This window comes from Molothrus aeneus, chromosome 1, assembly GCF_037042795.1.
Source record: "Molothrus aeneus isolate 106 chromosome 1, BPBGC_Maene_1.0, whole genome shotgun sequence".
In the NCBI taxonomy this organism is placed as follows: domain Eukaryota; kingdom Metazoa; phylum Chordata; class Aves; order Passeriformes; family Icteridae; genus Molothrus; species Molothrus aeneus.
Window position 1 is genome coordinate 86,428,307 of NC_089646.1, and position 22,437 is coordinate 86,450,743.

The 22,437-nt window shown below is 40.3% G+C and overlaps 1 protein-coding gene across 2 annotated transcripts in view; it reads left to right on the top strand.

Moving 5' to 3' along the window:
• FHOD3 (formin homology 2 domain containing 3) overlaps positions 1–6,188 on the top strand; it is a 377,898-nt gene extending 371,710 nt beyond the window's left edge. For both annotated transcript variants that reach the window (XM_066560163.1, XM_066560156.1), the window contains one exon: positions 344–6,188. In XM_066560163.1, coding sequence (XP_066416260.1) covers positions 344–426 — 83 coding nt within the window. In that variant the 3' untranslated portion in view covers positions 427–6,188. The remainder of the gene's footprint in view (positions 1–343) is intronic.
• The last annotated feature ends 16,249 nt before the right edge of the window (positions 6,189–22,437 follow it).

Sequence of the window (22,437 nt, forward strand, 5' to 3'; positions counted from 1 at the left end):
ATTTCAGAGAAAAAAAATTCTTAAAAAGCTGGGGTATTATTCCTTAAGGTTTTTTGTCAACTAAATGTCAAATGACAAATGTAGTTTGGCCTGACTGTTTGGAGTTGCTGTTGATGCTCCAATGAGTTTGCCACAGGGCATTACTCAGTGTTTCTGAACTTGAGGCCCTAAATAGATAGCAACTTTTGATTTTATTGAGCTTGCATGTTAACAGGGGTTTTTGCAGCTGAAAGTCTTGTGTAATTACTGATTCTAATTGTTTGCATTTTCTTTGTTTGTTTTTTTTTTTTATTTTGTTTGGGTTTTTTTGTTTTGTCTGCTTTTGGAATTCATGACTGTGCAGTGAGAAGGACACTAAAGAGTGGGCTAACACCAGAAGAAGCCAAAGCACTGGGCCTCATCAGCACTTCTGAGATGCAGGTTTGACATCCCCGAGGTGGCCACAAGAAGAGCTGATCATCTGAAGCACACAGGCTGACACCCCTTCAGCGTGGCATTGGACTGCCAGCCTCCTCTGCTGCTCCCAACATCCATTCCTCTGTTAGTTCAATTTTAATAAGCAACAAAAAGCAAAACCCCACATCCAGGGCAGAAGAAGGGTGTGCCACAGCTCAGCATGACATCCAGACGGTAACTGAGGAAGCATTTGAGTGTTCCTAAGTGAAAGCACATGACTTCTTGTTCTTCTCCTCATGATGTGTTGATGTGGGTAGGAGGGGGCTCTCTAAGTTATCTGTCATTATGTGAGCTGTGTTTACGTTGGCTTTCCTTGTGCCCTGTTTTAGTCATTGTAAATGTATGGCGTTTTGTCAATGCAAGGAACAGTCCTTAAAGAGGCAAAATAACTCCTGTTACAGCAACACAAATTTCCCTCAAGCAGATTCATTAAGCAAAGATGCACAGTCTGTGCAACCCTGTGGTTTGTTGCATATTTTATTATTTTGCCTCCAAAGAATGTAAAAATGTATGTGTACCTTTGTATATGTACAGAATGAATGTGTGGACATGTGTGCATGTATCTGTACATATGCAGTCATGGTGTGAAATCATGCTTTTGCTGAAGCCAGCTGGACCATGATTTTCACTGTGGGGCCTTACTGTTCCACCTGGACAGGAGGAAAAGAATGTCTTTTTTGCAGGAACTCAGTGTTGTTCAGTGTGATTCACCCTGTGGGGCAGGCCATGGCCTGCAATACAATGGAGAGTTTAGGATCCTGAATTCATGTGCATTAAGGCACACCCACACTGTACATAGCAGCATGCACACAGGGGAGAGAACACAATTCCCCCCTCTTGTTGAGCTGTGGTTGTACTCTGCATTTGTACAGTCTCAGAGAGATCTACGTCAGCAATTTTACATACTCGATAAATGCACTTGGATGCTAAGATCAAGAAGTTTTGTTCACTTGCCTGTGCCCTTCATGCTGCTTTTCTCTGCTGCAAGATAATGTGGTGGTGATTTTATTTCAATTTTATGAATCTGAATATGAAATAGCCCTGCTAAAAAGCCTGCTGTGTTTTTGCTGTTCTTTACTGGTTTTTTGTGATTATCCTTGATACAAGTGGAGTGGATACCACAGTAAACAGCTCCAATATATTTGCCCTTATCTCACAGTTTTATAACAGACTTTTATAACTGCCCTCAGCATGTTTGAAGAACCTTTAGTCAACTCATCTGCCTTTAAGTGGAGGACATGTACAGCAGTGAAGATGAATTGAACAGTCACCCCAGCAAGTGCTGAAGTATTTTAAAGAGAACTGCAAACAACAATAACATAAAGGGAACTTTTTAAGCCAAAGTCTGTGTATGTCCAATAGATCCTCAAGGATGCACAAGATTGTCTCTTTTCATTGCCTTAGCCTCTAAGATTAAGGGTATGTCTGCACAGCAGTAACAACTGAGACTTTCTTCAAGCTGGTTAACTGAAGAGCTGCAGCAGTTTAGTCATGGTAACAGGGTTCCATTTTGGTTGCAAAACACACTTGGAAAATAGAGTTAAATAATAATCTATGCTGGGGTCCTAATGCCATAGCAATGTTGCTTCTGGCACCCAGGCTAGGTCAGGTACTTCAGGTTATTCTACTCTGCTCTCTTTAAGGACAGGATAGTCAGTGGAGATTGTGCAAGAGAGTTGAACCAAACGCAATAAACCTCTGAAACCATGGTCATCCATCACATTGCAATGAGCACAGCATCCAAGTGATGGCAGAGCCAGGTAGCTGGCAACACTGCAGGGAGACCTGTGGCTGAACATCCTACCTATGCTGTTCACCGTCTTGATTGTAACATTTCATTCTTTATCTGCCAATGCCTACAATCTCCCATGGAATAAAGTCATTAATGAGCAATGGTTCTTAAGAACAGCATTGAGTTTGATGTGGTTTTGCCCTCAATTTGTTAAAAAGCCAATTTTACAAGTAGACAGAAGGCAGTAGTTGGGTAATCAATACAATATGTTGTGTATTTGAAGGCTATGGAAAGGAAGAAGCTGGTTAGGAAAACAGAAATGGCATATAACTAATTTCACTGTAAAATAGGCAAGACCTATGAGCATCTGGATTTTAAAGTGGATCTTTATGTGCTGTTCATCACTATGGACTTTTAAAATCTTGCTAAAGGATGCTTAGAACAAAGAACTGAAGGTAATGGGGGTTCGTGGAGGTGTTTGAAGTCTGAAACAAGAGGAAGACGCCCTGAATGTAAATGGTCATGTTGAACTGTCCTACTTGCTAAGTGATAAAAAAAACAAAAATGCAGTAAGGTATACATTTATGCTGTCAGAGATCCTATATTTGATTGGAGGGAGAAAATCAAACAAGTCTTTAAAAATTAATATTTTAATTAAAATATGCTGAATGTGCAAAATTGGTGACCACTTGGCTGTTGGTGGCCGCTTTTCTTACAGGGAACAAATCTGTGTTTCATTTAAGCATAGTACAGCTTCTGTCTCGGAGGCATACCATAGCTGGTGAATTACTAATGGTTGGGCAGATGTATTTTCCAAATTGTGCAAAAATTGTGCAAAACTTTATATGCTCCTTACCAAGGAGAACACTAAATATGGGGAGTAATAGAAGTTGGGATAGATTCAGTGGAAAAAAAAGGGTGGTTTCATTCAGATTCTCTGGATGTGTCTTACGTGTGAAGCAGATTCTTCCTTTTCTCTTCTTCCATGGCATTTTTTTTTTCGGTTTCTGCTCTCTGTCTGTAAAACTGATAGCAACTTTTCTGAGGAATAACTTGGTCTTGTTTATGCACTTGTATCCAGTCAGATAAATTCCACTGTCCTCACCATTTATTGCAACAAGATCATCAGACACAGTGTAGCCCAGTAACTATAGGAGAGATTTCCTTGGTTCCTGATAAAAAAGACCAACCGATCTGTAAGGGGGCAGTATTTCCTCCAGAGTGCCAGCATGCCCTGACTGTGGGAATAACATTTCTTCCCCTTCATCTAACTGCTGGATTCCAGATGAAGTGGAGGAATTCTTTGTATCTGTATGCCTGCCTCTGCCCAGTGAGGTTATAACTTTCAGGTTTTGAGCTGCTGCCTGCCCTTCCATCGTTGGAAGAGCCCACCATGAGGATGTAACACTTGTTTTAAGACAAGTTTTGTGTGAGATATGGATTGGTTTCTGATGAATATAAAAATCTTGGATACACAATGTAGTAACACACATTCCCATTTCTCACTCAGAGATCCATGAAGGCTGTTTTTAAACACTTGGAGCCATAATAACTACCTCTCTTCCCTTTCTGATAGGTACAGTCAGCTGCAGATGCAGTGCCCAGAGCACTGTGTCTGCTTGACTGCCACCATAAAGCCTTCCTGATCTGGCTGCTGAGGTAAGCTTTAGCACATGAAATAACCTCCAAAGGGAAGCTACCCTAATTTTCTTTCATCTCAATTGATGTTTAAAAGCAGACTGCACGCAAATACTTTCTATAATCTCACTCCCAAGTACAGACAATGCTCAGTAGCAGTTGCAGTGAAGAAACCCCAGGGAATCTTGTGTGCCACACTCAAGAGTAAAAGATCCCTCACAAAAGTTAAATTCATCACTCTTCACTTTTCAGTCAGGCCAGGCACCAGATTCATGGATTCCAGATGTTTTATAGCCCCTTGGCTGCTATGTATGACCTTTCTGTTTGATAGCTCCTTGTCCATAATCCAAAATCAACAAAAAAAGGTGGTTTAATGAGGGTCTTTCTTTTTCCCTTAAATACTGGAAGTAGCTTCGAACATGGTTTTAAAAATACATTTCTTTTTCTCTTCTGACACCCTTTTTTAGTGAAACTGCAGTGGTTGATTCTGTCAGCAAAATAACACATCAGTTTTGTAGATAAACAAGAATTTGACTTTAGCGTAATAGATACCCACAGGTCAATATAAAGATATGAGTTATTTTTCCAATTTAACGGAAATTTTGAGTGAGTGATGATGTGAGTAAACAGCAAGGGCCTCCTGTAAAGTTCTGCAGGACAGCACCTTAAATCTCTGGTGTGCTGTGTTCTAAATGTACCCTGGCCAACACTAAAAGCTATTGGGAAGTTACATTTGAGGGCTTCAACAACCACCGCAACCCCCAGGGGCACAATGCCATTGTAGGTGCAGCAAGGGTTCTTTTTGTCAGGCATCTGCCCTGCAGCAGCCTCCCTGGGGATGTAAGCACAGCCAGTGGCCGTCCAAAATGTGTGGCTGAGGGCAGTAGTCGGTGTTCAGGTTCACTGTGCAGCTGTGGCTATTGCAATGCTTTGATTTCACAGAGATGAAATGGGAACAAGGTGCCAGCCCACCAGTTTCACATCCTTCATCTATCCACTGCAGCTCATGGACGGGTGCACGCACTGCCTGCCTCTATCCAAAGGATGCACGGGGACATGGTGTTAGGCAGAAGCAGGAGCATATTCCTCTCTCCTTTTCACTCCTGCAGCCCACTGCACATGTTCCAATCCTCCCATTACCTTCAAGGCAGGCTCAGTGTGCACTGGTGGGCAGCCTGACCCAGGGACACACCCAGGGCTCAGTATATCAGTATTTCTTGCATCCTCCTCAGCAGCAGGATGCAAGAAACACTTGTTTAAGCTGGAAGGGATACAAATGTTGATGTTCCTCTGGAGGAAAAACTGCCAGGTGCTTACAGGCTCTGAAAGAAAATAAACTGAAGTGGTTTTGAATGAGAAAATGTTTGGTTGTAGGCAACCATTGAAAATCATTCACAAACATTTGAACAGCATGTAAGGCCCACCTTCCTTTGCTTCAACTGGGGCAGCAACTGGCTCAATTGGCATTTCAGATGTAATCCCAGGAAGTTTTTGGCAAGCAGTTTAATAGTTACATAGCAAGGAGTTTCAGAGATGTATAGTTTGATGTTTATGCCAAAAAAAAAAATCTAATTAGTCCCATTTCACATTGAGTGGCAGATAGAGATATATTTTGTTTAATCACTATCTAATACAGAGGTTTCTGTGAAAGAAAAGGTTTATTTGTAGCATTGGATACATTTCTCCTTTTTAAAGACTTCTTTGCGCATATAGTGTCCTTTTTTGTGAGCTGGGAATTGTAAAAAAATGTAAAGTAGAAGAGGATGTGTTTCTTAGACAAAGGAGAAATAATGTAAAATTGTGTAAATGTCACTACTCATGTTTTTCCATGTTCTGTGTAGCATAGTGTAAAATAGGCTCGCCAGCAGTGTTATTCTGTGAATTGTAATTTAAAAAACAAACCATGCATGGTCAGAGATATTATCTACAGGTCCTTTTGGTTGAGTTTTTGGATTTGTTTGTTGTTTTCCCATTTTAGGTGAATTCATTCTGTGTTAAACTTAATTGTCCTTGAAAATGCATTTTTGTTTCTGTTCTATTTCATAAAGAACTTGAATTACTCTTTTAAGATTTTATTACACATGAAGTTCACCTACCATTTGTATTGATCCTTCAGAAGCTGTGTCACATTTAGTGTAAACTAGGGGGGATTTTATTTTTATCTGCCTCTTCTCCCCCCACTCTTCCCACTTAACTGTCTGGAAAGATCCAATCACACCCTATTTTTTTTTCTGTGCCATGCAGGGTCAATATGGAAAACTGACTACAGACCAGTGTCCAAAAGTTCTTGATATAAGTAGTTAAAAAGCTCACCTCTACAGCGTTATGTAAACACATCTTGCAATAAAGCTTTATAAAGCACTGACTGGGCTGGTTCTGGTTTTGTTGATGCATCCAGTCATGGGAGCTTGGGTGGAAAATGGATGGGAAGGGGGATCATGAATTATTTTTCCTCATATCCTCCATGTGCCTGCAATGCCATCATGTGGACATCAAAACAGCTACCAGTAAGCCGTCTGAGTGGACTAATCATAAAAAGCTGATCTTTTGCACCTAGTTCCACAGTTTGAGCCTAATTCCTAATCTTGAGTGAGGAAAGTGAAAATGTGTCTCTGGTTCTCCAGACTTTCAGTACTCCAGCCCTACAAATCCTCACTTAAACATACATGGGACTGCCATCAGCTTGGAGTTGGCTCCTGCCTAAAAAATACTCTGTGCACACAGCTCACAGCATACAGGTGTGGGATTTACAGAAACAAACATCCATAAGAAGAAAATCAACCTCTATGTGGGGAAGCTTTTGACATTGCCTCTGCATCAAGATGTGAAATACCGTCCCTGGCAGAGCTTCAGAGCTGTAAAGGTGTTCTGTAAACAAGACTTGCCTTCAACTTGGCTGAAATACTCTTCCATGCATCATTGTGAAATGAATTTTTCTGGTGGCTGCCTCTGAGCATGCCTGGAGAGGCAGTGCTCTTGCAGTTTTCTCTCTTTGCTGGTCTCTGATGCTTTCTTTTACTGCTCTTTCCCAGCACTGGAGAGAGGCTGAGTTGACAAACGTGGCATCCCTGCCCCTACAGAAGTTGAGCTGAGGTCTGCCTGAGGATTCCATGAGTATGGTGACAAGGGGGTCAAAGTGACTTGTAGGAACTGCTCAGACTTCCACTGATAGTCCTGGGAAAAAGTAACTCACAATTGGTCTTTTGAGTTGTACTTGTAATGAGGTCAAAATATATTATTCAAAGACAGCTGCACATGTTCATAGCACCCTGGAAAAGAAAGTAGGTTGACAGAGAGTCTGAGAGAGAATTCTCACCTGTGGTTTCTGAGATTGTAGGAGCTGATATACAAGGCTAGGTAAGTAAGCCTTCCTCCTTTTTAATTAGTTTTTAAAGTTATTTCAAATTAAAAGGTGCTTTTTGGGATATGGCTGCATCCCTGAAAGAGCTGCTTAGCATTCCAGATGCACTGGTGTAAAGTCTAGAGGATGAAAGGCTACTAGCCAGAAATGTGGTAATGCTTTTTAAAATAAATATATAAACCAAGTTTATTGGCCAGACACTTTTCTTTTCTATCGCAGCATATCCATTAGCAGTTCTAAATTCCAGATGTGCAGTGACAATGCGTACATATATTTTTCAGACCTGGTGCCCAGTCAGAACTCATTTGTTGTCACAGAGAAGCCTCTGGCCTGTAGTCAGGGAATGAGTAAGTATGCAGATTATCCATTGCAAAGCTGCATGCCCTGGTTTATAAACCCTTTAAAACAGTTTGGGAACACACAATTAAAGAAAAAAAACAAACAATTTTTTCCTATCATAACTTCTCCAAGTTTTCTGATGGGAATGCAGTTTGGAAAAGGGAGAGGGCTGTTCTCAAAGCTTCACCTCTTGCAAGTTTCTCTGCAGGAAATGAAGAATGATGCCTACATTGGCATTGCTCTGATGAGACAAACCTCTGCTGGGAAATCCCAAAAGAAACACAGCCTACATGAAGCGTCATGCCAGTGAGGGCCTCTCCATAGCTTTTTCTGAGTGAATTTTGAGTAGGAGCAGGACTCACCCATCTGAAGAGGTATTCTGCTCAAAAATACCGATTCTCAGTTTCCAAATTCAGAGTCCAGTTCTCTCCAACACCAACCTCTCTCCCACTGCTGCACCAAGCTTGTTCTCTTGCTTGAGCCAATTCCAGTGCCTGTAATTTGTTATGTAGCTGCAAAACACCATGGAACATGTCACTGTACAGATGTGTACCAGCACTGGGGAGGGTGAGACTCTTTCAGTGTCCCAGGACACATCCATGGACATATCCTGCTCTCTAATTGGTGTTATAATGAGCAGAAATGCTTTAAGCATGTGCCAAAATCTTGCAAAGAGGTTTGTAACCCTCTCTTGGTGAGTATTCAGATCCTTCTGCCTAGAAAACAGACAAAATGACTAGTCTTGACTTCTGTACATCTTCTCCTTTCTTTGTTCCATACTTAATACAAGAAGAACAACAGTTAGCAAGCAACAAAGGAAATTAACTGTCAGTGAAATCCACAGCACTTAAAACTGGACAAACTTTAAGGCAAAGGTGAGTCAAAGCTGTGTCATAGCCTCCAGTAAACTTTCTACTCATTCCATCTGAAGGCAGCATTAGCCAAGGCTGTCTTGGAAGAGCTCTGCATTTGCTTTACAGCAGTGGTTTGAAATCTTATCCCTGGTACAGGGAGCATAAATCTCTGCCAGAGCCTGGCAGGGCTCAGGTGAGGGGCCAGCGGGTGACAAAAGGTCTGCAATAAATCCACCTCTGGAGTATATCCACCAGGGAAAAGGCATGCACCATGACTGCCTGTTGGGTATAAATATGTGTACTATGGACATTGGAGTAACCTGTGAAAACACATTTCTCCCAGGAATCAGAAAGCTACAGCAGGGTAAAAATTCTCCTTTCTAATAAAGCAATGAAATAACTGAGACTCTGATCAAGATCTCAAAAAAATGAATTCTCCTTCCATCATTGTCCAGGCTTCCTATAAATATGCACTGGGAGGCTTAAATAATCTTGGCAAGATATAGCAAAGGAAAATTATTGTTAAAAAGAGGCCCTGGATATTGTTTCAACAAACTTTTTCCTCACATAAACTTATGGAAAATTATTGACCTCACAGTAAAGTCAAGAAAGAAGGAAACTCTTCTTGTAAAATGGCAAGATACCTTTTTGAATGTGGACTAGACTGCCTTCACGTAGGTCTGTCTGGAACACCTCCCAGATGTACTGCATTAATTATGGGGAGCAACGGCTGCACAGGTTAATAAAAAAAATCTAAATAATCCCTGTATCAACAGTTCTGATCTAAATAAAACTAGCTGTGAGTGTAATGATAAAGTAGATTGAAAATCAGGCAGTAGTGACCAAAGCCAAATGAAAATTTGATGATATTGGCTCTGTGAGCAGTGGAAAGAGCCTGATGGACTTCAGCAAGCCTGAATCAAGCCCCCAAAGATAACTAGTAGAATGTTAAACTAGACGGAAAATGGAATTTCTTCTCTGGCAAAAAAAGCCCTAAATCATTTTAACCTCACTAGTTACACTGGGGGATTCTCTTTCAAGAATGGACAGCACACCATAGCCTGAAAATAAAGAGTGAATCCTTGTTTCCAGAGAAATTATCTCAAATGTGTTCAGATTACAAGCATGTGGGACAAGACACAGTTAGCATCTAGAATTAAATGGTCTGGAAATTTGGCATCTTTTTAGAAGCCAAAACACTACAAAATCTGAAAAAAAAAAAAAACAACCTGAAACAGCCAGTTGCTGGGAAATTTTTGGGGTTTTTTTTTGTTTGTTTGTTTGGTTGTTGTTGTTGTTGGTTGTTTTACTATGGAATATGACAACCAGTAAGTTTCCTCATAGGAAAACAAAATTTCAGTAGAAACTCTTTTACTGTTACAAAATTTTTACTATTTCTTTACTGAAAGACACTGGTAGACAGTTTAATAGAAACTAACAAGTTTAAGTTTAAGGCTGGTCTTAAGAACTCTAAGAAGTTTCTTGCCAACTAATTTTGCTTAATGTAAATAGTTACTTCTCCAAATCTGCATACTCCATGCAAAGCTAAGTTCCATCATCTTTAGGTTTTCTTACTTTTCTATGATAGGAATGACTTAGTTGGCAGATATAATGATGAGCTAATAGCTTATTATTTGCTAATATCCTAGAAATCTTTCTAGAGGTAATCAGGCTATCAATAAAGTTGTGTTTACTTGATATTAGTAATTAATCTGAGAGTGCACCTTACATTATGGTATGTAATGGATAAATATGCATATTTTCAAGTAACTCTCAACAGTATTATATAATTTATGCTTCTGTCACACCACAAGGGAATTTTTGAATATGCAAGTGGATTCTATAATCTGGTAACTTCTTACTTTTTCTTCAGAACATATTTTTTCAAGGTGGGAAGAAAATAAGATGGTAATATGTGTGGTTTAACTTTGGAGATTATTTATTTGTGGAGGGGATTGACACTTTTAGAAAGTAGCAGGGTTTACTGCTCTTTGTATCTTTCAGAGCATGGCTCTGCAAACAACAAGGCTGGAGATCTAAATACACTGGGATATGAATTTCCTGAAGAATGATCAGCACCTATTTCTTACACATTCTTAGTGTAAGAAATCTTCTACAATCACAACTTCTTACGTGCTTAGACATCAGAATATCACACAGTCCCAGTAAAGGGGAACACTAAGGCACATATGAAAATTCAGACTCCATCAAAGAGCACTCCCCACAGCAGAAAGGATACTGGGAAAGAAGGTATTTGGGTAACAGAAAGGAAATCCAAAATTGATAGTATAGCTTAAAAATAAACAAAGTCAAGGACAAGATTCTTATTTTAATATACAGGCAAACCCATCAAAGAAAAGCACAGAGATCATTTTAGCAGCAACTCTTCAAGCATTGGACTAAATGAAGCCTAAGGGCAGCAGTGAGTTGGAAGGCTGGGAAGGGGACATTTAGCTTAATGTGCAAGCTTGAAAGGCTTACTTGTAGAGAAGTTTTGTATTAAACCACATGAAAAGAAAAGGGGGATTGATTATGACCTCTGTCACTATTAGGAGAGAGGGACAGTTTGTATGTACGAAGAGAGAAGATAAGAAAGAGGGCATCACACAGGCTGTTAAGTGGATTTGCCTTAAGCAGACTGGGTAGTCTGTTTTAAGAATTTGATAATTACCAAGACTTCTCTTTTGAGGTGAGAAACATGCAATATAAATGAGGCATGGTTCTTACAAAGGAGCTGCTCTGGGCCTTGCTGCCTTCAGACAATCACAAATTCTGTGTGTGGCAGTGAGGGCATCACCTCTTGTTGGGCTGTAATAAAATCCTGACTGGAGTATATGGGATAATTCATGGTTCTGCTGGTGTTGCACCTCTGTCTGTGTCAGGAGTTTGTATTCCTCAGGCTCTGAGAGGCTGGACTCTGCTGAGCATCATCAGCATCATGGCCTGTGACTCCTGTTGTCATTATCTATATTGAAGCAGCAGTGGACACAGAAAAAGCCAGAAATTCTCCCTGGTAACAGATGCTCTTCTCTTTTCCTTATATCAAGTAGCCTTAGGGCTCCTTCAGGCAACATTTTGCACCCTCAGGATGGCTAAAAAAGGCTTCATTGCTACTGGAATTAGTGAGAACAAGTTGGAGGCTACAGACAAGATGCCAAAGAGTCTTTTGGCCCCAGCCAGAGGGCACAGAGAGCACTCTCATCTTAGCTGGGGGCTGAATTTTGTGGAGATGGCTGAAGTGTGCTTTAAATTGGACCAGATCTTGGTAAGAAGTATTTCAGTTCACAGCTAGAAGGATTTAGCAAATGTAGCAAATTTAACTCCCCTAAGCAAGCAGAAGTTGGAGTGGGATTATGTTAGTGGTTCTGGATGCTCAGGGAAATGTGCTGTTGATCACTCCCCTTGTAGCCAGGGATCTCACTCACAGAACCTTCAGCCAAACCTGGGGTTTGTCAGTCACTCTTTATACACCCTGAAGAAGTTATTCTCTCTTACTAAAGCATTTGGGTCAGCAGATGCAGGGAAAGTTTAATGCAATTCATCCCCAGCTGCCAAATCTGATCAAAGGAAATAGGAAGATGACAGTCAAAAAGCTCTGTGGTCTCCCTAGTCAGACTGTTAGCAGCCTAATTTTCTCCTTGGCAGTTAAAAGGGTGTAATTGAGGAGAGAAAGCAGGCTTGCTTGCAGAAAATATGTATGTTTTCTGCATCTAAGGACCACAATTCGCAGGAAACTCTTAAAAAATCTTTACTGGAGGTATACTGTTTCTGACAACATTGCCATCTCTGCAGTATTTAGGGGTAGTTTTCTTACAAAGTCAGAGTACAAAGAGAATAAGTCCTTGAGAAGTGTTTCCAAGCCCAGGTAGGAAATGTCGGCTTTCTCTTTCATCAGCTTAAAGGTTCCAGTCACTCATCATCATATGTTACTGTTTCTGTCAATTCTTTAATTTTTTTGGCACTAGTTTCCAGGAATTCATTGCAAGTGATCTGTAAGTTTCCTTGTGTGGTCCCTGACACCAGAGTGCTGACCCAAGAGTAAGAAGAGGCTCCTCAGAACAGAACCCTGACCACATCCCATTTGCCAACTAGTATCACTGTGCTTCTCTTCTGTGTTTCCTTCCTGGGGTCCAGAAACAAGTAACCACAGGGTGAAACACTCATTTCCTAATGTCATCTTCATATCTGCTAGAGAAGCTGCTGCTAGCAAGCTAGGGAGACAAATAAGCTCATGCTGTCCTCTAGTTCATGCCAAAAATATTCTGACTTTATTCTATGATTACTGGCACAGACAAATGTAGAGGTTTTGAAAAGAGAACTTCAATGTGAGAAGTTTTTTTAAAATGTCAAAGGGAAGGAAGTAAAATTTGTAGTGATGGACAGGACATGATGACACTCATATGATGACACATTATAGAATCCAGCCTGCAAAATCAAAGTAACTAGAATGGAGTTGGAATTTTTTGATGAGGAAAAATAAAACCAGCAGATTTTGTAAAGGTGATTAGTCTTGGTGAACCTCCTGAAAAAAAAAAAAGGAAGAAAGAAAATTAACTTTTTTTAAGATATAGAGGTAATAGATGGGAAGGCTAAGCGAATCTTGATATAAGGAATAGAATTTGCTTGTATAAAGGAATAATTACTTATTATCTACAGTTTGCTTATTGTAATATCTTCACTGGGAATTTGAGACCTAGAAAACTGAATCTGGAATAATAAAAGTCAAATTGATAAGTCTGTGAGCCTTTCTGTTGAAATCCAGTAGGAAAAATCAAGACAATATGGAAAATTATAGAAAACACTAGTACTTCAGAAAGATTATAAGGTGCTACTGCTAATATCAATAGTCATGGCAAGAGTTCAATAATGCTCAGTAAAAGGGAGTTTAAAACAAAATGCTCTGATGTGATGCTTTTGGACTGTAAATGGATGCATGATTTTTGAATAGGTGATGGATTAAATTTTGTAGGCAATTATATATACTCATCTCTGTGGACTTGGCAGACAGGCAGAAAACAGAACTTGAATTTGGTACTTCTTTATTCTGATATCATTATATTGTCTTACTTCTATGAGCTACAGGTGTGACCTCACAGCACAAACTGAAGGAGAAGAGAATTTCTTCCTTTTACTTTGAACATTAGACATCTTTGCAATTTGGAGCTGTAAATGCATTTCAGAGTAGACTGCAGTACCATTAGATACAGAATTGTTTCTGTAACACTTAGTCAGGGTTGCTTACCAAGAGTTTGATGTTGAACCAGACCAAAGGATGCTTGTGTTCAGAACAGTTGCAGGATAAAACAGCACTTTGCCACAGCCACAAGGAATAGAGGCAATCTTTCCTTGTTCCCATTATAAAATGTGAATGCAATCTGAGTGCACCGATGTCTGAAAATACTTGGCTGTCGGTAAAGCCTGTGTTATTCTTAAGTGGATTTTCAACAACAGATACTTCTGAGATGTTTTGAATTTGTAGCACATGATAGCAAATGACTTCTTGAAAAATACATAAGCCTTAAGAGCAGCCCTGTCAACATTTTAAATGTTGCAACCAATGAATACAAGACTCTTAACTAAGAGGACTGTGGTTGCAGGATAACTGCCTTGTAGCAGTTTGTATTTTCAAAGTCTTTACTTATACTTGGCAGAAATTTCATTATCCACAGTTTTGGAAAGAACTTTTGGCAGAAGTTACTGTCTGTGATAAACCTTGTGCATATAGTTATGCCCAAAGTAGAATTGGCATTGACATAGACCACAAGTTCTTGGAGAGATTTTTTTTTGAACAATAATAGTATTCCCTCTGTGTCACCTCTAAAGTTTTAAAGTTGGTGTATGAGGCTACAAAATATCACTGCCATCTAAAATGTGTGTCTTTTACATTATAATGGACTGATCCATGCTGTCAGGTGGAGTAGTCGCAACTCCCATAATTTCATTGTGTGCAAACAAGGGGTTTAATATTTATTTATAGTCCAGTTGCATCTCAGTACAATGTGCCAAGTTTGCCCAGATGTTCATACAGTGGAGCAGAAATGGAAAAAGGAAACAAACAACAAAAAAAGAGCCAAACCAAACCCAGCCTGACCAAACCCAGTAATTCTAGAAGGTGATCCTGAAAACTTCCCCAGGGGCTTTGTGTGGGGGACTTCCCACTGCAGTATACTGTACATTTGATTAGCTTCTCATCAAGGAGGCCTCTGAAATGCAGAGCTGATGCCCCCTCACACAGGTGCCAGGACATCTCAAGTCACCCAGACATCACCCGGAGCAGCAGCCGCTAGAGACGTGCAAGAGCACTTAGATAAAGAGGCTTTATGAAGCTGAAAAGCATCTTTCATTCAGTGTGGGTGCTCTGTCTGTCTATGCTGCAGATCATATCTTGGCCAGGACAAGCAGGGAACCAAATTTTGCTGTGCTTTTATTTTAGTAGCTCTCAAAAATCTGAGGAAAGCAGAGAACATGTCTGAACAAAATCCTTAACTAGTGCCTTTAAAGCACGAAAAGCCCAGCTAAGAACAGGAAATCATCACTTAGAATAAGTGAGTATTGTTATTTTCACCTCCTCAACCTCTAACATACATTATGTTCTAGACCCCTCACCAGCAGATGATCTGCATGCATAAAAACACCCTTGTAAACAGGCATCAACCACGTGGGACTTGTTTAAATGAACTTATTTCCTATGAATGAACTGAATTTCTACAGAACACATTAACTATATCACTGTCCTTGAATACCTCCAGCTGGAGCAATACCATATTAATTTTTTCCATTTAGTTTCTGGGGGATTAACAGAAGCCTGCTGTAGTCCAGTGGGTTAAACCCCTCACCCTCCCTGACTCCTGCATAGTTTGGATTCCTGCTGGCATTCAAAGTATTATAAAAAGTTTATTTCCCTGGACTAAAGATCCCCCAGCAAAAAAATTCAGAACTCTAGCATTCAAGATATTCAGGATTTTTTCCTAGTTTCTCTCACTGAATACTGCTTAACAAAGTGGTTACATGCTTACTTTCCTCTTACTAATATCTTGTTCTGTTTCTTTTCAAATGCAGAACAGAAATATTAGTGTCATATTAGTGACAGAAATATTAGTGTCATATTAGTGACAGAAAAGACTTCTGTCTTTCCTCCATCAACATTCCTATATAAACAGCTTCCCTATTACACAAATTAATTAATTCAGATTTCTTCTTAACATTCATTGCTCTGCCAGACATGACTTCTGTTTCTACCATCATCTTATTTTTCATTTGACATTTGTCATCTTACAGATTTCACTTTACCATTAAAAAAATTATGAAATTTTAGCAAAACTTATCTTCTTTCCTCATTGGATAATCAGAAAACTCAATTATCTAATCAGCAGCTCTCACAGAATTCTTTAAGTTTTCTTTCACAGTTTTTTCTCTAAATTTTCCATTTCCCTTTATTTCTCTTGCACATTTTTTAGACTTAAATACCAAAAATACTCTTACATGGAGTTTTCTCCCTACATATGTAAGCTGGTAATGATCAAAGTGATTTTGTATATTTTTATCTACCATTAAAATCTTCAAAAGATAGAAGCAAAAATTAGAAATTGTTAGAGTGTTCTAGAGGCAGAGATTCAGTTGCAACGAACATTCAAAAAAATTGCATCTGTAAATAATGAACATGGCAGTGTTCTTGAACAAATTCCCCTACTTGTCCTCTATGAGATTTATTGGGCAAAATTCAAATGGTAAAAATGTCAGTAATCAAAGTGCACTTTTTCTGAATATGGCTCCACATACATACTGTGTATCATAAACACTGTAAATGCCCTTTTTTAAGTTCAGTCAATTTGCAAGCCTGCCAGTTATACTCATGTAATTTTTTTACCCTATTGCCTTGGCGAGAAGGTGAACTAGCTTGAAAGATACACGGAGTATCAGTGTGTCCTCACAGAACAGGAGAATTGTCTTTATGGGTCCTTGTTAACAGAAGGCATGGTTAAAATCATGCTAAAAGCAAGCTTCTATTTCTGTGTGTGCCAGAAGTGAACGTGTTGATGGAACCAGTGAAAGCTTGATGCTCTTGCCTTCGCTTGAAAATGCCTCTGCAGAGGAGACCACTCATCACCAAGGTAAAACTTTTGCTTCTCTGCACTGAATGAGAGAGCTCCTTGTTGGACCCAGGCTGCTGGGTATGGCCCAGGTTTGTCCATGCAGAAATTCACATGTACTAGGGAAGGACATTCTCATTCCTCTGCCCAGGGACCTCCAGACAGGCTAAAGGTCTCATGTTGGAACTCTATACCTACCTGATGCAAATCCTGGAGTTTAACTTTGAATTTTTCACATTTCAGCCAAAATGCTTTTATCTTTATCACTTGTTCTTAATAGTAACTTCAATACAACTTCTCATCAGTATTCCTATTGATAACTCCTTTAATTTTGAATTGCAAAAAGGGATGAGAAAGCCTTTCGGAAGTTTCCTTCTCATGATGTGGAGATCTAGCAATTTTTAGATAGGTTAGACATCTCAGGAGACAGATGCTCCAGAAGGCTCAAGACAGGAGAAATGTCCACACAGAATGAATAGTGTTTCCAATATATGACAGAGCTTTGAGATATTCTTTGGCTGTTGCATGAATATGATCTTAATTTTTCTGAAATATTAAGTAGTTAATTAGCTCTGCACCTTAGTGCATTTAACCATGGCTGAGGGTGGATTCTCATTCACTCTTTTCCTCTGAATGAAGGTGACAAGTGAAGCAGACACTGCTCTGTTTTTCCTTCCTCACCCTCTCTCCTTGTTATCTTGGAGATCTTGCAAGAACAACATGCTGTGACCTGAACTAAAGAGTGTCCCTGTAAGTGGTGTCATCCTGTCTCTTCTCATTTTAGCACTTCCCAGTGAGCTGTGCTCTGATGTTTGTGTTCTGAGGGGCTTCTTGGCCAAGGATATTCCTGTCTAGTATATGGAATGAAGCTTGAGCCTTCTGTATCTACAAGCCTTGAGTATTTGAGGAAATAGCCTTTCATCCTGAAAGCTAGAGAGACTAAATAAACTTCTTTAAGCCACTTAATCAGCAGAGAGGGGATGTGGGGGATTAATGGGGCTACACAGAACTGTGTCTTGCTTGGAAGGGGCAGTTTTAGGACAGGAGTGAGTAATATTAGTGCACTCAAGAATTGATGTGGAAACCAGACTCAGTGAAGTTGATCTCCAGGGTATTCTTCCTGATCCCTTTTATTACTTTGTTGTTGAAATTGTTTTCTAATATTATTTATTGTCTCAAATATCACATTCCCATCTCTTAAAGAAAAAGGGTTGCCCAGTCTTTCATCTTCTTCTGGTTATATTTCTTTGCCTCATTACACATTTGTTTTTATGAAGAATTTGATCATATTTTCCAAAATTATTTAAGGTTTGGGTGTCTTTCTAAAAGATTTTTTTTTTAGTTCAGCCAAGATTCTATGGGCCTAAGGCCCATCTCTACAATGACAGAAATCTCTCAGGTTAACTGTTGTGAAGGATGTTGACTGAGCCATAAAAGTGTATAAAAACTCTGATGGCCTTATTACAGGGTAGACACTGTGTGAGTACATTGATTCAATCTAACAAGAGCTGTAAAGAAACAATGAGTCAAGATAAGCCATTCCACAGGAATAGGATAATAGGAGACCAACTGGCTCCGACAGCACTGGCTGTGATTTCCTGCTGAGACTATTGGACTGGTTTTGTCTAGAAGGGCAGCAGCCCAAGAACTTTCAAAAACAAAAGGAGTCCCTCTTTCCAGGGAGGTGCTGGCTATTGGAAAGGGAAATCATGCTGATTTTAAGACCCACAAGACTCCATATGTAGAAAGAAGCAGACGGCAAAGTCAACATAAACACGGCCTAAAATGTTTAAAGTAAATGCACATGCACTTGTTGCTGGTTTTAAACAATTTGTGGGATTTCTTTTTATTCTGCCATAGCTAAGGGAGCATTATGCAGGTTTCTAATTTGTGACCTATAAGCAAATTCTTTGGGTTTATATAATTTTTTATCCCCACCTCTAACATATTTTGCATGCAATGAATTTGCTGGGGATATTATCTGCAGTGCACCAGCACATGGAAGGAGTTTCTGGAACAGCAGAGCTGTGATGTGACTCCCATGTGGTGATTTGTGGATCCACTTCTCCTGTCACTGAAGAAGGTATTTCCTGAGAAAATTTTCACCTCTCTTTCATGATTGCATAGATATGCAAACTTAAAACTGTTCACATACACCACTTGCAAACTCATGTTTATCAAGTATTAGGAAACCTAACGCTCAAGGCCCATGTGTTTCTGAGCTGCCACTGTCTCTAGTGTATCTTTGCATCAACATTTAGTGGCATAAAAACTTTGAGTTTGGAAAAAGCTCTGTTGTTGCAATTCATTTTTAGCTGTGCAGCCTGGAAGCTGTCACCTCAACCTCCCACTAAACTCCACATAAAAGACAATATATTTCCTCATATAAAATAAAAATGTGGAAGTTCAAATATTTTAACTTGTTCCTCATTTTGTAGGATAATTCCTCTGTCAAGTTGCTCTAGTTGCTATTAAAAGTTGCTCAAGTAGCACAAGTATTTAAATACACTTTTGCTGTCAGTTATATATGCTAGAATGACATTTTGGGCTTATGTTGCATTAATGCTTGACTCTGATAACGTCTCCCTACAGGTGCGTGCATGCTTGGTGCTTACCTCATTATAAGCTGTGGGGGAGGCATTATCATGCTCCTGAGGATGTCTGAAGGGTCCTGAAGGTAAAACTGCAGGCTGCATCTGCTTCTTTGACAAGCTTTGATCAGGCTCAAAATCTGGATGCTTCTTTTGTCCAGTTGCCAGGAGAAAGCCCAGCTGCTGATCCCTGATCTACACCATGCTCATATTCTAGACTTACCTCAATTTTCACATCAGTGATCTTTCCTGCCTCACAGTGCACTCATTCCTGTAGAATGGAATCCAGCCAGCATGGTTTAAGGTAGGTCCTGCCTGACCAACCTGATCTCCTTTATGACCAGGTTCTGCAACTGGTGGATGAGGGAAAGGCTGTGGATGCGTCAACCTGGACTCCAGCAAAGCCTTTGACAACATCACCCACAGCAGCCTCCTGGAAAAGCTGGCAGCCCACGGCTTGTTAAGGTGAGTTTTGCTGAGTTAAGAACTGGCTGGATGGCCAGGCCCAGAGAGTGGTGGTGAACGGTGCTGCATCCAGCGATGTCCTCCAGGGATCTGTATTGGGCCCAGTGCTGTTTAAGACTTTTTCATTGATGATCTAGAAGTGGGGATCGAGTCTGCCATTTGGAAATTTGATGACACCAAATAGTGGAGAGTGTCAATCTGCTGGAGGGTAGAAGGGCTCTGCGGAGGAACCTGGACAGGCTGGGCTGATGAGCAAAGTCCAGCAACATGAGCTTCAACAAGGCCAAGTGCCCGTACACTTTGGATACAGCAACCCCCTGCAGTGCTGCAGGCTAGGGGCAGAGTAGCTAGAAATCCTCCCAGCAGAAAGGAACCTGGGGGTACTAACTGATGGCACACTGAACATAAGCCAGCAGTGTGCCCAGGTGGCCAAGAAGGCCATTGGCATCCTGGCCTGTATCAGGAATGGTGTGGCCAGTAGGAGCAGGGCAGTGATTGTCCCCCTGGGCTCAGCACTGGTGAGGCCACACCTTGAGTGCTGTGTCCAGTTCTGGGCCCCTCAGTTTGGGAAGGGTGTTGAGATGCTGGAACTTGCCCAGAGAAGGGCAACAAGGCTGGTGAGGGGTCTAGAACACCAGGCCTATGAGAAGTCGCTGGGGGAGCTGGGGTTATTTAGCCTGGAGGAAAGGAGGCTCAGGAAAATCCTTATCAGCCTCTACAGCTGCCTGGAAGGAGGGTGTAGCCAGGTGGTCTGTTAATCAGACAGCTCCAGTATTCAGAGCAGAGAACAGACTTTTGTTTAGAACAGGTGCTAAAGTACATGTGTAGACACAAACGTGCACACACACACACACATCAGTGTTATCACCCTGCAGTATCATTCCAGTGAGATAAATATTATGGGATTTTTACTGCCAGAATTCTTTCCTATTTCTACCATCCAAACCATGACCAAATCCAGCCTTAAAGACATTCTGTAAGACAGACATTACACTCTGCCTATTATTAAGATGAAGGTTAGTCTGCTGCATTTTTATGCTGTCCCCAGGAAAACCATAAATCCATGTTTCTGCACAGCTGATATCATGTTCTGTTGTCTAACTCTTCTACAAGACCCCCAGCTGAAGCAAAATTTTTCCCTTTCCATATTTTTGTTTTATTCTAAAGCCTTCTTGCATGCAAAGGGGCCTTGCTATAGTTGTTTTGGTTTTTTTTTTCTCATGATAAGGTAGAAATTAGTGTCTCATATCACCAAATACTTTCATCAAATATCTTTCCAGAATATGACATTTTCCATTTTACTCAATGGCTGGGTCTTGCAGAGATCTAGGAAAAACTGATCAGACACACTCACACACACCATACACAGAGTCCAGAGTCTGACTATGATGCTCAAGGATTGCCATCTATACACCTGCAGTATGGAGAAGCAGGTTTTGTAGTCACCACCCCTTTCAGTCTATGCCAGGATGTGCTAGGCAGGTAGCCAAGAATTCTTAGGAGCAAAAGCTTTTTAAAGTCTGTACACCAAAGTTTTTCTGAGCTCCTCTTGAATTCCTACACTAAAATTTCCTCCTGCAATGGATTTTTCCCCTCAGGTTCACCTGCAGGTTCATCTTGGTGGCAATGATGTGTTTCATCAGGTGTGTGGTTTCCATTGTTGCCTTGTACATTTGTGAACAAGACACTTCAGCCAGGCTGATTTTGCCTGCTGGTGTTAATCCCCCTATCCTTACTTTTAAAACATAGATTTAGTAGAAACTTGTTATAAGACATACTGAATTGAGACACATTGTCTTTCATCATCCCACCACAAGGACAGCATCTTTCTCTGAATGGTTTCCAGGTATTGTTGCAGTAATGCCCCTCATGGGTCCCTGAACAATCTGAGTTCATGACCATCCTTTGGACCTTTCTCTTAAAAGTAGCTTCTTCAACCCACTGACAACTTCACTGATAGAAAATACTTCAGTCCAGTTGACTTAGTTATCCTCTGCAGATTTCTCAGTTTCATTTTCTAGCATCTGCTCAACATTTTCTGTGTCTTTTTAGATAACTATGGTTCTTTCTTTTTATTACAGATGCACTTTCAAATATCAGACTGACAACAAAAATCTAAAGAAAGATAAATTAAAATAAGAGGGGAAATAGAATTGCACCAAACAAATACATTTTCCTAACACACTGTGATACACATAAATTGTCAAGCTTAGGTATTCTTGGCTTTATCTGGTGAATAGTTTTTGTTTCTGAAAAATGATCTCTCTCTTTGACTACTTCTGTCAGACTTTCTTCTTCTACAAAACCCTTCTCAATTTTATATGAGGCATCATTGCTCTGAATTTTTTTGTACTTACTGATAAAACCAGTAATTTACTTTAAACAAGCACATATAACAGTGGTCAGGTAACTTGCATGTCTTCAATACTTTTTCTGTTAGGATTTGATAAAAAATATGTTGTATTGCATGGTAAAATGTATCAAAGTTGTTTTTACAGAATTGAGAGAATCATAAAAAATATAGAAACACAGAAAGGCTTGGGTATGAAGGGACCTTACAAATCATCTAGTTCCAACCCTCCTGCCATGGGCAGGGACATGTCTCACTAAACCTGGTTTTTCAAAGCTCTGTCCAGCCGGGCCTTGAACACTCCAAGGAATGGGACATCCACAGCTTCTCTGGGGAAACTTTTCCAGTGTCTTACCTTCCTCCCAGTGAAGAATTTCTTCAGTTTAAAGCCATCCTCCCTTATCCTGTCACTATTTGCCTGTGTAAAGTCACTCTCCCTTTTTTGTATATGCCCCAGTACTGGAAGGTGCTACAAAATCTCCCTGAAGCCTTCTCTTGCCCAGCTCTCTCAGCCTGTCCTCACAGGACAGATGCTCCCGCCCTCTGACCATCTTGATGTCC